This window comes from Typopeltis vanoorti, chromosome 1 (assembly GCF_054136105.1).
Source record: "Typopeltis vanoorti isolate ZY-2024b chromosome 1, IOZ_Tvanoo_1.0, whole genome shotgun sequence".
NCBI lineage: Eukaryota > Metazoa > Arthropoda > Arachnida > Uropygi > Thelyphonidae > Typopeltis > Typopeltis vanoorti.
This window is the reverse complement of record NC_143549.1, coordinates 6,973,755-6,991,671: the sequence shown is the minus strand read 5'-3', so window position 1 is coordinate 6,991,671 and position 17,917 is coordinate 6,973,755. Positions and strand designations below refer to the sequence as shown.

Genomic DNA, 17,917 nt, shown 5'->3' with positions numbered 1-17,917 from the left:
GGTGGGGGGGGGTCTAAGGGGATGTTGCAGTTTATATATATACTAATGACAGAAGTATCAGGAACAAAAGGGAGGAGTTTTTGTTTTGGCATTGGTTAGTGCAACCTTGCCAAAAGTTATAGGCATTAGTGAGACTTGGATAACAGCATATGATGTATTTACAGTGTTACAATTAGAAGGTGAAGGGTTTAGTATTTTTAGGAAAGATAGAGAAGATAGGATGGGAGGGATGGGGTACTGCTGATGATAGAAGATGAATTGCAGCCAAAAAGAATAGGTGAGAGAGAGGATCTTCATTTGAAGCAGTCTGGTATGAGATCTGGGCTAGTCAGACAAAATATACTGTTGGTTGTTGCTATAGGCCAGGGAGTTACACAGATGATCTGGAAACATGCATTGGCAAATTAGTTCAATGAGTACAGTTTAAGTGATTATTATGGAGGACTTGCCTGTAAGTCGCAAAAGTGACCATGCAGTCTTGACTTGGAAGATTGTAAAACATGAGGAATATTCTGTAAAGAAGGGGTATATGTGGAACTACAAAGCAGGTAGTATTATGACAAGCTTAGAAGGAAAGTTAAATTTGTGCCATAGTATAAAATTGTTAAGGGTCATCTAGAGGAAGCAATATTAAATTGTATACTTAAGGTAAGGAGGTAAATCAGGTAGGAGTTAGATGGATGAGTACTATCATTAAACATGAGCTGCAGAAGAAGAAGAAAATGCTGTTGAGGGTATATAAAGAGAAACATGACCAGCAAACTCAAGAACAGTATAAGGCTCGAGCAAGAAAGGTGACCAGCATGGCAAGGAAGATAAAATCAGATTGCAAGATGAATCTAGCCGAGACGACCAAAGGAAATCCCAAAGAGTTCTTTTGTTACACGGCAAGTAAGAGGAAGAATGATCATGGAAGATTAACCTTAATGAGTGATGATGGTCACAAGGTGACAGAAGCAGATAAAATAATTGAGTTACTGAGTGACCACTTTGCAAGGGTATATCATTCAAGTGAGGTCACTGCTTTAACATATATGACAGACGCTAATGTGGGAACAGAAGTGGATGAATTGGAGGTTCTTAGGATTTTGCAGAAACTCAATGTAAATACAGCTGTGTGTGTGATTAGATTAAATATTAGCTTGGGTTTTGTGAGAATGTGCAAGGGAACTGGCAATGCCTCTCTCAGCTCTAGTAGAGTTCCAAGGGTACAGAAAGAGAGCAAAATAATTTTCGTGCATAAGGGAGATTCTAAGACTGCAGTACAAATTATACACCAATCAGTATCTCAGGTGTGGTAGTAAATGTACTCCAGGAAATAGATGAAACTAAAAGTTTAGGGGTGGTAGTAGACAGAGAGTTAAAGTTTAGAGGACATATTGCTAAGGTTATTAAGGTAGCCCATAAGATTACTTGGCTATTGAAGAAACACATTAACAAGTAGAGATAAGGAAGTTGTTATTCCTCTTTATAAGGCCTTGATACATTTGCATCTGGATTACTGTGTTGAATTATGGTCTCCTGGCAGGGAATGAGGAAGTGGTGGAGAAGATTCAGAAGTGAGTGACAAAGATGGTTAGTGGAATGTTCCTTATGAAGATAGGAACATTCCACTAACCATCAGAAGTTAGTTGATAGGAGAAAAAGAGGGGATATGGTAGGAACATTTAAGTTGCTTAAAGGGTTTTATAGGATTATAAATTAAAGATGCCAAGAAATTATATTCTTGGTTTCATCATTTATCCAAGTGTAAGCAGACAAAGTTAGTGCATGAAGTCACTTCATGACTGGATTTATAGCATTAATTTGTAGGTTTTATGGGATTAATGCAGGGGAAATGTTTCTTCAGGGCTAGAAGTTCCACAGCAAGGGTAATCCCTGGAAGTTGAATAAAGGTGTGGTTAGTAGGGGTGTGAGGACTAAATTTTTTGCTTGGAGAGTTGTGAATGAATGGGTTGCCAGAGTCAGTTGTGAGCGTTTTGTCTGTTAATGGATTTGAGGAGAGGTATGATAGATTGTGAGTAGTTGGGGTCTCCAGCAATGTGTCTTTGAACTCCATGAAGGCACCTGTTGAATAATATATATATATATATCCAGAATATATATTTTTTGTATTTTTTTTTTAAATTTATGTTTCACATAGTCTAGAAACCCTGCTCTGGAGACCAAACATGGAACTTTTTTTAAGTCACTTCAGGCCTCCAATAAGCAGAGAAGTGGTCTCACACTGTGCGATGAAATTCATCTCCCATCTAAAGACGATCACAAACATCATGACTAGGTGGGTATCGAACCCGCAGCCTATTGGTTGGAGAGCGGATACTGTAACCACTCCACCCCAAGCCAGAAATTAATGTAGTGAAGAGTGCCTGACATTGGCTTACTGTTTATGTAAATGCTACTTGGTCATTATTGGATGCAGTGTTTTGTATAGATCAAGATTACAAGGGATGAGTGAGCATGAGAAGAAGTATTTTATACATATATAAATTTAATAAATTTTTTACAGTAATGAAACATTTTATAGGTGATGAATTACAACATTAAATTTCCATGTTTAAATTTTTTGTTTTCTGTCTTTTTAATACTCATTTCTATAGGCATACGAAGGTCATGTGATGTGCCTTAAGTTATTACTTCCCAATGTTGATAATATTAATCTCACAGATGAAAAAGGTCATACAGCTCTGGATTTAGCAGCCTTTCAAGGTAACACTGAATGTGTAAAATCATTGTTAGAAGATGGTGCTAATTTGCATATTCATGATTCATCTACTGGGAGGACACCTTTGCATGCTGCAGGTATTGATTATATTGAATTCAGTAGTGTAAGCATATATTTTTTTTTTTTTTTTTTCGTTTTATTTGCAGGAAAAAAAAAATAGTTATGTAAAAATGAGGTTGATCTAAATCCTCTACTATGATAATATCTTATTGGATAATTTCATATATGCCTTGCCCAGTGAAGTAATATGGATTGGCTTTGTGTTTACTATACTGCTGAAATTTTTATTATAAGCATTTCAAAGCTGTATAACTGGGAGGAGATCACCACCACATAGCCTTTTAAAAAAAATGTGGAGAACCTACCTGGAGCTTCTGACCTAATGTCTAATCCTTGCCTTCTCATGGTGTTCCTGTTAGGTATCTTCCTGGAAATGAACGAGGATGGGTGGGGAAATTTGGGATTTAGCTAACCAAATAGCATTCTTATTGGCTTAAACTAATTAACATAATCATATAACATGACAGAACTTCATACCAGGCTGGGGCATTGTCCAGTTAAATAAACTTGATATTGCCTAAATGGCACGCAACATCAAGTAGAGTGCTGTGGGCATATATCAGAATGGGGAACTAGACGGGAGCCTTATTTGTGCTTATGGTCCCACAGAAGGTTCTACCAAGGAAGAAATGTAGGAATTTTTTGAGGCATTAGAGAAGGTAGCTGACTCAATGAAAAAGGAAAAATTGGTCCTTGTTGGAGATTTGAATATCAGAGTAGGCAATGATTGTCAGACATGGAGAAATATTTTGGAAAAATTTGGAGAACAGGGCAAAGCTAATAATAATGACAAATACCTGTTGGATTTTTGTTCAAGACATGGATTAGTTATTACTAACACTATGTTCCAACATAAAAACGTGCATAAATTCACATGGAGAGAAGATGCAAAAAATAAAAAAAAAAGTCTAATTGACTATATTATAGTTGATAGCAAAAGTAATGGGAAGACTAGTAAGAACATAGAAAATAAAAAATAGACAGAAAATAGAAGGAAAACTTGAAAAAAGCTTAGAAATGGAGAAAGAATACTATAGAAGGAATCAGAGATGATAAAGGTGACATGAAAACTGAAGACAACGATACTCTACATGTCTGGAGTAATTACTTTGAAAGACCGGTAAATGAAACAAGCAGTGTCAGCATGATGGTAGAAAACTCCAAACAGGAATGCAATTCGAAATATGTATATCCATACATGAAGTAGAAAAAGTCATTAAAAACCTAAAACGTGGAAAAGCAGCTGGAGTAGAAATGCTCAAATATGGAGGCATTCAAGTTTTACAGTGGCTGCATCACATAATTCAGAATGCCTGTTCAGAGGGTCGAATAAAATTGAGAAATAAAATTGATTGCGAGTATTACAGAGGTATTTCCCTACCGAGTGTTCCTGGTAAGATTTACACAAGTATACTTGGGATACAGCTAAGAAAAATTGTGGAAGGGAAGCTTTGTGAAGAACAGGCTGAATTTAGGTCAAATAGAGGTTGTCAGGATCTGATTTTCACTTTAAGACAAATAGTGGAGAATTCTTGTGAATATAACAAGGATGCTCTTCAAAATGCTACAGTTGTATGGTGTAAATGGCTTCAAAGAGGTACAGAAAGATGGTTTGATGTGAAATCAGATGTTTGACAAGGGTGCACATTATCTCTACTGTTATTCATTATCACATTATGAAGAAAAATTATGGTATTAAATCTGATATCAAAATTGGTGATGCTAATCTTAGCTCTTTTATTTATGCAGATGATGTTATACTTTTGAATAAATCCAGTACAAGTCTGCAAGATTCCCTGACTAAATTGAATAACTTTTGTAATAAATTTGGTATAAAAATCAACAATAAAAAGAGATACTGTGAAAACTAGCAGAATCATTGAAATCATCAACTGTTTCCTGAATAGTGAATCTATAGAACGAGTAAAAACATTTATGCTATTTAGGCACAATTATTAGCAAAGATGGTAAATTAAATATGGAAGTAGATGACAAAATCAACAAAGCTAGTATGTTAGGAAGTTAGCTGAATAAATTTATATGGAATGTGAAAGAAATTAGTCAAAACACTAAACTGTTGTTTTGACTGTGTTGAAAACTGTGTAGAAAATTTTGATTGGAAGATAGTAATGGCATAACTTTTTCATGTAGTACTGTCATAATTATCCTGTACATTCCCTGGGGGCACATATCAGGAATTTGATGATGATGCTATTGCCTTTTTTTTTTCCTGTAAATTTTTGCTAAAGAACAAACATTTGAGTTTACCAAATACACAAATCTGTGTTAAGTGTTTCAAGGCTATTCTAACTCAAAGTTTATTTCAAGGTGTGCTGTATGTGTGGTTGGGTTTGATGAGCCTGGTAAACTTACTTATTGATGTGAGACTCGAATGCAGAGTCAAGTAAACCAGACCTTCATAGGAGGAATGGTGAGAATGTGTGTGTAAGTATGGTATGCAAACATGGTAATGATATGAATGGCATCAAGCATGGTGATATAACTTGTAAACGGTCAGAAATGTATACTTTGTGATTGGTTCATTTGAGCATGTCTGGGGAGGGAAAAGAGAAAGTTGCCTTTGTTGCATTTTAAGTAGCATACAAAAGAAGGAATCAAGATCAGCAAGTGTTAATTTTATCATAGCATCGAATGGGGGGGGGGTCTGTTAAGAATATGATTATTTTACTAACATTTGGTGACAATGATCATACCTTACTTCTCTGGGAAGTAGCTATGCAGATGTTCCGATTAGAACAGGTTACCTGCTAAACTATAACGCTGTCAATTCTAGTCAAGTCAGGAGAATATTTGGTACCATGGTATTAATTACTTAATGGGAAAGATATCAGTGTAGGAATCTTTGAAAATGGCTTAAATGAGGCAATATCTGAATGTATCCTTAGAGTTTAAAGAACAAATAGGGTTGGAGTAAAATGGTGCAACCTGATTTAACAAGAGATCCATGAGAAGAAGATTACGTGGAAGGAATATTGTGAGAAGTTATGAAATATAAAAAAGTGCAGGCCAGAAAAGAAAAGCATGTATTATGCAGTGTTGTGTCCCTGTTTATGATTATTAAACTTTCCTTTTCTCCTTTCAAGTGAATCGCTATATTTTCTTTAATCAAAACTTAACTGTGCATGAGATATTACAAAATTCAAATATTTAAGCTTTTAAATATTTTTAAAATAATTTTTAAAATAAATAAATAAATATCCCTTAGTGTCCCTAATATTTATATTATACTGCGCCTTTCAGGACATTTAGTTCAAGATATATAATTCGAAAACAAGGAGCAAAATATAAAAATATGTCTGAGCGTGAAACTATTAAACAGTCGTGACCCTCTATCTCGTAACTTAACACATTAATTTCCCGCATGATTAGGTTCGTATGTTTTTCAAGTGGTGCATTAGGCAGCAATTTCAGACAACTGTATTATTATTAGTGAACAAAAGTTTATTTAAAATCTCAAACATGGTACAATTCAATTTCTATTATATAAAACACAATTCAATACTAAGAATGAAAATTACAAAATTACACAAGCAGAATACAAGTATTAGGGCAAAATCCTATATGGGAATTTGCGATCATGCCGTCATAACAGACTATATTTACATATAAATATACACATATAATCCTGGAACAAATTAACACTTTACTTAACCTTATACTAATCAGAATGCTCTATATTGCTGTAATACCATGGACATTAATGTTTATTTTCAGTTTACCTTATTTAACTTACAAAACAATACAGGTTAAACTATCCTTTCGCTATACCCATACATACATTTGACCTTCAAGACACTCTCATATGAGATACCATGCGCATACATAAATCTCTAGCACATGAATGCTTATCAAATAATATAAACTAGTTTACGCTCATTCTACTCTGATTTTGTACTAAAGTCCTAGTATATCTTTGACTGTCCAGTAATTAACAATGATTACAACTATATGCGATTTCAATTGATACAAGATTTTACAGTACCTTTCTAGGACGAACCCTGGTTTTCACAACCTATACCTTTCGTACTTGAATTAAGGACACACACAGGATCTTCTATTCTATCACTATGGAACTCATCACATGGGCACGGACTTCTGTATGGATTTTCTTTCCCTCGATACGAGTACTGGATGATGAGATACATAGACAATTCCTTCCTTCTTGTAACTATACGGCGTTCCTCGTCTCTTGCAATAGGAATACGGGATCGAATTCCCGCACACTTTGTTTCCTTGTTGCGTCGGACGGAGATAACTCCTACGCCGTCACTCGGGAAAACCCGTGTTACCTATATGAAAATTTTGTGAAGAAACTCTGAGGAAAAAAAGCCTTGTTGGGGGGGGGTTCCTAACCCTTTTATCTGCATGGCCCCTATCGGCACCTTCTTCAATTTCTTTCCCCCCCCCCCCCCTTACTGGATTCGATCTCACTCACCAATTAAAGTCATGGTTTTCTGCCCAAAACATGCTATGGTTCCTTGCACGCGACTCTCACGTGACGACGTCTCACTTCGGGAGTTGACCTTGAGCGATCGTCATTTGTTTTAAGCTAGCCTCTATACTAAATTAATCCCCTTTTTAGAATTTACTTGAATATTTTAATCTCCTTTTTTCAAGTGTTAAACTAGCCTCTCACATACAAATTCTTATCGCTAATCTTCTTTGTCTTACTTAACCTATTTTTTCTATATCTTTTTTTTTGTAATAAGAATCCCTTTTTTATTATTTAGTTAAACAAACAATTTCTGCTATAATTAATTTTCTTGGATGCAAGCATATTTTCTGTCTTTAAATATCTTGTATTAGCTACTTACATAGGATTTTATATTTTTATTTTCTTGTTACACCATGATAACTGAAATTTTTACATTCTTGGTTATCAGGGTGTAACAGCAGAAACCTAAATCAGTGTATGAAAAGAAATTAGCTGTGCAGGCAATCCCAAAGAAGTTAATCAGTTTGCAAGATGTAAAAAAGCAAGTAAATATACTGAATGCACATGGAACTCTAGTGTCAGAAACTGACAATATTATTCAATTAATGCGTACTCGCTTTGCTAAGATATATCAGCCAGGTATATGTAACATGATGCACAGTGCTACTACTATGAAAAGATAGCGATACATGAGAATGAGATCGAAGATATTTTAAATAACCTGGATAAGAATTCAGCAGTGTGGACAGATGGCATCAACCAGATGGTAGCCTATATTTTTCAGTGTTTCGGAAGAAGATTTATATTGGCTGGATTAAAAAAAATAAATTAATAAATAAAATAATAATAATAATAGAATTCTACACCATTATAATCTTGATGATGCGACTTTTAAACTACCTTTAAAATTAAAAAACATATTCAACTTCTCTCAGGATCTCCCCCCCCCCTTCCCTTTGGCACACCCTGGAGTTTATTGCATCATATATTGCACCTGTAACTTACTTGTGGAAACTGTATGTACAATCCCTATTCCATAAAAAATGAACACAAACAAAACATTAAATTTAACAATTTTGGAGAAGCAGGGCTCTCAGATCACACTCTTAACACCCTGTATCAAATTGAATTGATTGGAAAAGTACTTTTTCTTTCCATCATAAAGTCTGGTATGAACGGAAATTTAAAGACGCCTGTGAAATTTTGATTAACCACCTTAATCTTAATAATAATGATGGCATAAAAATCCCAAAAATTTGGATGGCACACATTCAACCCACTTAGTTTTATCCATACTGGTTTATTGTAATTTATATGTATACTTATGAAAGTAATTTTTTTTTGTGTGAACATGTTGCTCTCCAGCTTAATTTAATTTTGTAACCTAATAGGTAATAATAATAACAGGACTCTAGCTTTGATGTAGTAAGGTTTTTTTTTTCTTAATGTGAAGGTCGAAACGTTGAGTCTTTATTTTGGGTGTATATTAAATTAAAGTTTTACTCTAACATGGTAGTTGTTTCCTTCATTTACATGATGTAGTCTTTAAGGAGGTGTTTAAAATAATCAGAAGAAATTATAAACTACTAAAGAGAAAAGCCAGAAACAAGATAACCTGAAAGTAGGATCTCCCCACAGCAACAGGTACTGTCCCTTAGAATGATGATAATGATGTATTGAAGGACAACTTCATCAAGCAGCTGGTTGTATTGCTTTATGGGTTTTTAGCAGTGGGCTCAGGCTTGCAGGAGAAAAAAGTGTATGCATACACTTCTGCTGAAAACGTACTCTTCACCCAGATCCTGGGTTAAGAATTGGACAAAGTTTTATTCAGTAGCATCAGAAGCAAAGTTCTTGTTACTCTTCTTTGACAGAAGTCTGCATTTTTTGCATATATTTGCCAACTTAGGAAAAAGTTTGAGAGAGCATTGTATTTCTTCTCTTCTACTGAATGGGGGTGTGGATCGATCTTCATTGATGAACCTGCTCTGTCAATCAGACAGAAACAGTTGTCTCTGCTTTGGGAGGCTCAATATCACACATCAGAGTGACATACAATATGTCCTTTTGGTATGTGTTAAAGAGATTATACAAGCTATTGGCATGAATTTTGACAATATTACCCTACTGAACATAACGCCATTCCTCAATGGCATGTTTGCATTCAATCAGCAGCCGCTCACTGTACAAACTACTACTTCTCATAACTATGTGTAGACAGACGATGGGCTGTCTGACATCCCATCATCTGTCTACACGTAGTTATTAAATGTACCCACAGCAGAACACGCTGATTTCCTTCCTATCTATACTGACAGTTCAAAATCTGAGACAATTGTTCTGCTTTATTTCTTGACTTTATCATATCCAATCAGATTCTAGTTCATTGCAGTAATTATACAGCTGAGTTGCATGCAATTCAGCTTGCATTTGTACATATAAAAGCAAAACCACTACCAAAGGTATATCATTTATACAGGCTCATTCAGTTCTTTACAGGCCATCTCACCTCTTGTGCATAATTTGTCTCCATCACTTTGAGGTTTAACAGTTGCTTTACAAATTGATGATGCTTAATTTTGAAATTCAACTGTGCTGGATCCTTGACCACGTTGGAATTAAGGGAATTGAGATTGTGGCTGTTGGATCATTTTTTTCCCAGGTACTGTGTGTGTATGTGTGTGTGTGTGTGTGTGTGTGTGTGTCCCTTCTACAGACAGTGTATATGATCAAAGTTAACAACTCAATGGCAATCATCATGATAGAATGCACTCACTAATAAATTGCACAGGATTAAGCCTGAAATTAAGCATTGGCAATCAAGTCAGTGGAGAAACAGAAGAGAGAAAGTTGCTCATTCTAAGCTTCACATAGATCATAGTCACAGTCATATTTACTCAGGACTGAATGACCTGCCTATGTGAGATAACCACACATCTCACCATATGCCATATTCTAATGAAATATCAGCATTTCAATCAAGAAAGGATTGAATGATTTTACTACCCTGGCTGAGTCATATTCTCTTGGATCTCTGATTAGTCTGCAATAGTTGGATCCTATCCATCATTATGGATAGCCACTGGTGGTTTTTACACATTGCCTATTCAAAGTCTTATGTCGAGGCAAATGAACCTGCTCTGTCAATCAGACAGAAGCAGTTGTCTCTTAACTATGTCGTGAAAATAGTCTCTTCCAGATGAAAATGAAATATTATGAAAGAAGTTGACATAGCATTAAAGAATGTATGCACAAACTAATTTGGTTATAAATTTTATTCAGATGTAGATACTACTGTTTCATCATCATCATCAAATTCCTGCCATTACCCTCAAGGGGTGTACAGGATATGATAGTACTACATGAAAAAAATTACATCATTATTAATTTCCTATCTACAATTTTCCTCCAAATCAGTCTGTTACTTGTCAAGACTTCAACATTATCAGATCTTATATTTCTATGGTCTAAAGTACTTTGTACCGTATCAATTCATCTATATCTTGGTCTTCCTCTGGGTCGTTTTGCTGCCAACCTGGCAGAGAACACTTGTTTTGCTAATCTTTCCTCGCCCATTCTGTTTAAGTGACCATACCACCTGAGATTAGCTCTGCTAATGCATTCCTGGATGCTGACAATGTTAAGTTCTTTCCTAATATCCTCGTTTTTAATATGATATTGCCATTGATGCCATCTGTTCATGCCTCTAATCTTTCTCAGGACTCTCATATCTGTGGTCTCTAGTCTCTGGTCAAGTGTTTTACTTCTGACCCAGCTCTCAGATCCATAAGTTAAAACTGGTTTGAACATTGTCTTGTATACAGCTAATTTAGTGTTCCGACTAATTTCTCTCTTATTCCATATGAATTTATTCAATTGACTTCCCACCATACCAGCTTTGCTGATTTTGTTGTCTATTTCTATATTTATTTTACCATCTTCAGTAAAAATTGTGTCTAAATAGCTGAAATGTTTTTCTTGTTCCACAGGTTCTCCATTCACAACACAGTTGACATTTTCAATGATTCTGCCTATTTTCATTGTCTTTTTATTGCTGACCTTCATACCATATCTATTACAACAGCTATTCAATTTAGTCAGAGAATCTTGCGGACTTGTAGCGGATTTATTTAGAAGTATAACATCATCCACATAAAGCAAAGAGCTGACATTAACATCACCAATTTTGATATCATGTTTAATACCACTTTCCTTCATAATGTGATCCATATAGATAATGAATAACAGAGGGGATAATGTACATCCTTGTCTCACACCAGATTTAACATTAAACCATCTTCCTGTACTTCCTTCAATTCTAACTGCTGACTTACAACTCAAATAAAGACTAAGTATTGCTTGATATAATGCCCCATTGACACCATATAACAGCAGCGTATTGAATGGCTTCTCTCTTGGCACCTTGTCATATGCCTTTTCCAGATCGACAAAACTTAAATACAGATCTTTGTTATATTCCCATGCTTTCTCGACTATTTGTCGTAAAATGAAGATCTGATCCTGACAGCCTGTATTTGGCCTAAATCCTGCTTGTTCTTCACCAAGCTTTTCTTCCACAATTCTTCTCAACCGTTTCTCAAGTATACTTGCATAGATCTTGCCAGGAACACTCAGTAGGCAAATACCTCTGTAATTCTCACATGCAGTTTTATTTCCCTTTTTATATATGGGTACTATGAGAGCTCTACTCCAATCATCGGGAATTCGTCCCTCTGTCCAGGCTTTCTGAACTATGCAGTGCAGCCACTGTAAGACTCTTATACCACCATACTTCAGCATTTCTAGTCGAATATCATCTACTCCTGCTGCCTTTCCACATTTCAAGCCTTCGATGGCTTTTTTTCTACTTCAAGTATGGATATGTATTCCTGACTGCATGCCTGGTCAGTGTTTTTTACCACTGTGCTGTCATCACTGCTTGTTTCATTTAGCAGTTTTTCAAAGTAATTACTCCATACTTCAAGGATATCTTTTTCTCCCATTTTCATGTCACCTTTATCATCTCTAATTCCTTTTACAGCACTCTTTCCTCCATTCTTAAGTTTCTTCAACAACCTCCAGAATATTTTGCCACCTTCTTGATATTTATTTTTTATATTCTTGCCAAAGTCCTCCCATGACTTTTGTTTAGCTAGTTTTACACAGTGTTTAGCATTCTTGCATTTGTCTCTATATTCTCTAAGAGCACAAGCTGACTTATTTGACAGGAACTTTTGGTATGCTTTCTTCTTTTCCTTCACTGCCTCTTTAACTTCCTGTGTCCACCAGGGAGTTCTGATTTTTTTATTCTTACAGAAAACCTCACCACATGCCTCTCTGGCAGAATCAATCAATGTTTTCTTCAGAGTTTGCCACTGAATCTCCAAGGTTTGATTCCTGTTCTCAAACTCTTTCATTTTTTCTTCAATAATCTTTGTGTATTTTAGTCTACAGTTCACATCTGAGAGCTGCTCAACTTTTATTCGCTTTAAAACTTTCTTACATGTTATTCTTTTCAATGTGAAATTCAATTTTATCTTGCTCAAGACTAAATAGTGATCACTTCCAATTTCAAATCCTCTGTACACTCTGGTGTCCTGCTCCAGGGAGAAAACATCACTATCAACAATAACATAGTCAATGAGACTTTTCTTATTCCTAGCCTCTTCTCTCCATGTGAATTTGTGCACATTTTTATGTTGGAACATGGTGTTAGTAATAACCAGTCCATGTCCTGAGCAGAAATCCAACAGATATTTGCCATTATTATTAGCTTTGCTCTTTTCTCCAAATTTTCCCAAAATATTTTTGTATGTCTCACAATCATTTCCTACTCTGCTATTTAGATCCCCAACAAGGACCAACTTTTCATTTTTTTTGTGTGTCAATTGCTTTTTCTAAAGCCTCAAAAAATTCCTCCACTTCTTCCTTAGTAGAATCTTCTGTGGGACCATAGGCACAAATAAGTCTCATTGTCCAGTTACCCATTCTCATATTTGCCCACATTACTCTACTTGAGACTGACTGCCATTCAAGAAGATTAGCCTCGTATTTTGTGTTGAATACTATGGCTACTCCTTCTTTTCCTTGATTGTCATTGCCTGAATATAACATTTTGTATTTATTGCTCAGAACGATCACACCAGTTTTGGCCTTTTTTGTTTCAGTCACCCCTATTATGTCGATCTGGTACTTATCTAATTCCTCAGCTAGCTCCATTTCTTTGCCATTCAGGCTTCTTACATTGATAGTACTGATCTTTAACTCTGGTGATGTTGAGTTGGGGTTTGTTTTCAGATTTTTTCCAGTAGCTGACTTTTCGCTGTTCGCCCTGGTTCCCTGGCGAAAACAACAGGGGCCTTGTTTAACTGGGCGACGCCCCAGCCAGCACGAAATTTTGTCATGTTGTACCATCATTCTATATTTTGGTTTAACCAATAAGAATACAATTTGGTCGGCTAAATCCCAGATTGCCAGCCCATCCTCGTCCGTTCAGTATCCAAGTAGATACTCAACAGGGTGCACCACGAGAAGGTGAGGATTGGACATTAGGTCAGAAGCCCTGGTCAGTTCTCCGCATTCCTTTAAAGGCCATGTGGAGGTCTCCTCTCAGTTATACAGCTTTGACCCTTAAGCACCCCTGCTTAAGGGGTGCTTAAGGGATACTACTGCTTTGCTTTACTAAATTGTATAATTTACAATTATATAGGTTGAAATTTACCATTTGTGCATACTGTGTTATTTAGTATTTTATTTATCTATGACTGCTTATTATTTCTTGGGTACAACTGTAATCTTTGGTTTTGCTCAGTATGACCTTTGTTGCCCTTGCACTGATAAACTACTAATGAACCAACCAACAAATATGAGAAGATTTTGTGAATGAATGCAGAAGTGATACTAACAGAAAATACATGCTAGATTTCTCTTTATAGACATACATTACTATGTTCCAACATGTAAAGGTGTGCATAAATTCACATAGAGAGAGAATGCACAAGAAAAAGAGAAAGTCTGTTATTGTGATAGAGATATCTTCAGACTGGTTCATGAGCCAAGAATATACAGGGGATTTGAAATAGAAAGGGGGCCACCATTTAGTTTTCAGCAGGTGGAAGATGAGTACTCTTTGGGGGAGGGGAGGGATAGTATGAAGTTTAAAAAAAAAATCTAAATTGAATAGATGAGCTGTAGTGTAAAATATATCAAATATACAGATATTATTGAATAAAAATAGTTCAAGAGTTTGAAAAGAATAACTAGCCATTTAAGTAAAATATGAAGAAAGCATTGGTTGATTCAGTCACAGGTTTGTGATGAATTTCAGTGGAGTAAGTATTATTAATATATTTAAGTAGAGCATTCTGGTAAGCTCAGTGAAAATAAAGAGTAAATTGAAAGTTGATAGAGAGAAAAAAAATGAAGTATGTAAAAGTAGCCAATGTTAATTTTACTTAAGTCATCATTCTTTTGTATTCTTCTTTGAGAAGATTAACTATAGAGGATAAATATCTTAATTGGCAATCTTCTGATGGATATTAATTTTTTTTTTTTTTTTTTTTTTTTTTTTTTTTTTTTTCTTACAAATAGAGGAAATGAGAGGGTACTGTAAAAGGAAGAATGAATGAGAAAAGAACAAGAAATGATAATGACATAAAAATAATGATATTCTGGCTGCATGGACCTCAGTACTGATTTAAAAAATAAAACAGTTGATCAGAGGCTAGAGACCATAAGAGTGTTTATAAAAATCAGGAGAGTAAATGAATGAGAAAAGAATAAGTTAAAGTAATTTAAAATTTATTCTTTAAAATTTATCATTACAACTGAGTAGAAGATCAAGAATACACACACACATATATATATATATATATATATTATGAAAGAAGTTGACACATTCTCAAAGTTTTAAAAATTTAAAATTTATTCTTTAAAATGTATCATTACAACTGAGTAGAAGATCAAGAATACACACACACATATATATATTATGAAATAAGTTGACACATTCTCAAAGTGTGACCTGTAGCCCACCAACAGGTCACATGGTTTTCTTGGTGTGCCACAAGATACTTTTATTAGTAAATAAATTTTTTTTGTTTTAATCTTAGTAAATTTTTATATACAGTTTAAAATTATATACAGGTATCCCTCGTTATATGCTATTTCGCTATAATACGATATTAAAAAGTTAATTTAAAAAATTGCAACCGGTGACAATTTTGCAGTCATCCTGTGCATGCCCCACTTTGACAAGACAGCATCGTGCTGCATGTCAATCTCACAGAAGGTGTAGAACTAGTAAGTTGGAGTCTTCTGCAACGTAAACATTATGGAAAAAGGAGAAAATTGTGATCAAAATACTTCCAAGACCAAAAAAGTTAGAAGTTATAAATAGGTATGAACGTAATGAGCACACGGTCGACATAGTCAGAGCTACAGGAATTTCAGAATCAACTTTAAAAACAATAAGAAATCAAGCAGAGAAAATAAAAGAAAGTTGTAAAAGTGCGATGAGAATGTTGACAACTAAGATAACACAGATAAGGGCACCAATTATGGAGAAATTAGAAAGGATGTTGGCCCATTGGATTGAACATGAAAATCAAAGTGCTGTTCCATTATCTACCTTGATTATCCAAACTAAAGCAAAAAGTTTATTTGATGATTTGAATGCTATAGATCCTGATCCTAAAGTGCAATCTTTTGCTGCAAGTACTAGGTGGTTTGAACGTTTCAAGGTGCAACGTGGATTCCATTATCTCAAGCTGACTGGTGAGGCTGCGGCAACTGTTGTTGTTGCTGCTAAGAACTTTCCAGCAAAATTTCTAATTGTAATTCAGGAACATGGTTATTTGCCTCAGCAAATAACCATGTCTCTGCCCATGCCTCTCCAATTGACAACATTGGAGAGGCATGGGCAGAAGTTAAGCAGTCCTGCATGAAGGGAGTTTGGAAGAAAATTTGGCCTGGAGTTTCTGATTCTAATGATTTTGATCCAGAAAGTGAGCTTGCCAACTCAAGACATGACATAGTTAAAATGGCAAAATCTGTTGGATTTGAGGATGTAGATGAGACAAATGTGGATGAACTACTCGAGTCCCACTCATGAGAGCTCACTAATGAAGATCTTCTGGAAATGGAAAACATCATGAATGATGAAAGTCAGGAGCCCTTTGTTGCTGAGCCCATCAAACAGCTTTCAACAAAACAAATGACTGAATTTTTTAAACACATTGACAGTGCCATCAGAATAATTGAAGAAAATGATCCTAATGAGACTAGAAGTACCAAAGTTGCAAGAGAAATTCAGAATTCTTTGACTTGCTACAAAGAATTCATAGAGAGAGGAAGAATGCTACCCATCAGCTGAGTCTTGACTGTTTCATTAAAAAAGTTGAAGATCATCAGCCTATCATCCTAGGGACTTCAAGAGAGTGATGATCCAGATTCATTATCCAATTAAAGACTGTCAGAAGTATGTAGTGTTTAGGACATTGTATTAATTAAATTCATTCATCCAGCAATTCATTCATTAAAATTTATGTGTTTTGTTCAAAGTTTTAATAATTCATTCATTAAAATTTCTTTTGCTCACAGGTGTAAAGTTTTCATTTTTTTATCCTTTTAAAGAAATCCCTATCCCTATCTCACACATGCTAAATTCAACTCACTTTACGTGATTTCGTGTTACACGATTATTTCATAGAACCAATTAATCACGTAAAGTGAGGGACATGTGTATATAAAATCCTTATTAATTAAAAAGTTCTTTTACATAATTTGTTTAATTTCAATATAAGAAAATGTATAATATTTTGCCACACACTGTATATCTCCAGCTTGGAACCTAAAATAGGTTAGCAGGTGTCTGAAAGAACTACACTTTATAAATTTCTCACTTTATTTTATTATTATTATTATTTTTTTTGTTGTTGTTGTTATAACTCACTATATGTTCAATTTCTCTTTTCGTTGAACTCAATTTTCCAAAATACATTAAGATGGTGTATGTTATGCCAACTACTCCTCAGTTTTGCACTTAGGAGTGGCATATGAAGGCTCACCTAGGTGATAAGATATAATCTGTTCATAAAGAGTGGGAGTATAGAGACTGATCTGCTGAGTTGATATGCTTTGTCTAAGTGGAATGAGGCCATGAAAGTTTGAGAAATATTGACTGGATGAGGAAAGGTTAATAAAACAGATTTTTGATGCTAGGATGACAGGAAAAATACCCAACCAAGATCTAGGTGAATGGATTCAGTTAGTGCTTTAGAAGATCAAAATATAAGATCTAACAGTTGGAATTTTGACAGATGAGACTACTTTGGAGGAAAATTTTTCAATAGAAAGTTAGCATAACTTCCTGTTGACAATTTTATCATGTACTACTATCATAATATCCTCTACACCCTGTGAAGGTACATCTCAGGAATATGATAATGGCAGTTACATCACACCTTAACTGCATAAATGTCAGCCAAGAAAATCTAAATGTTTCAAAGTGGAAAATACTGTATATGATTGTTTCATCAGGATCTTATCTTTCTATGTCTTTAGAAATACTTACACTGATAGATATACATCCATTTGCTAACTTTTATGGCATCCCTTCCAGGAAGGAATTTGGTATTATAGAAACAGTAGCTGACAGAACCATTTGTTCTGATCAC

At 35.0% G+C, this 17,917-nt stretch overlaps 1 protein-coding gene across 1 annotated transcript in view; it reads left to right on the top strand.

Moving 5' to 3' along the window:
- Positions 1-17,917, top strand: part of LOC150109762 (serine/threonine-protein phosphatase 6 regulatory ankyrin repeat subunit C-like) — a 336,489-nt gene that overhangs the window by 227,751 nt on the left and 90,821 nt on the right. Inside the window, 2 exon segments of the mRNA XM_090396213.1 lie at positions 2,601-2,828; positions 15,584-16,155. Of these exon segments, the coding sequence (XP_090252339.1) occupies positions 2,601-2,828; positions 15,584-16,155 (800 nt within the window).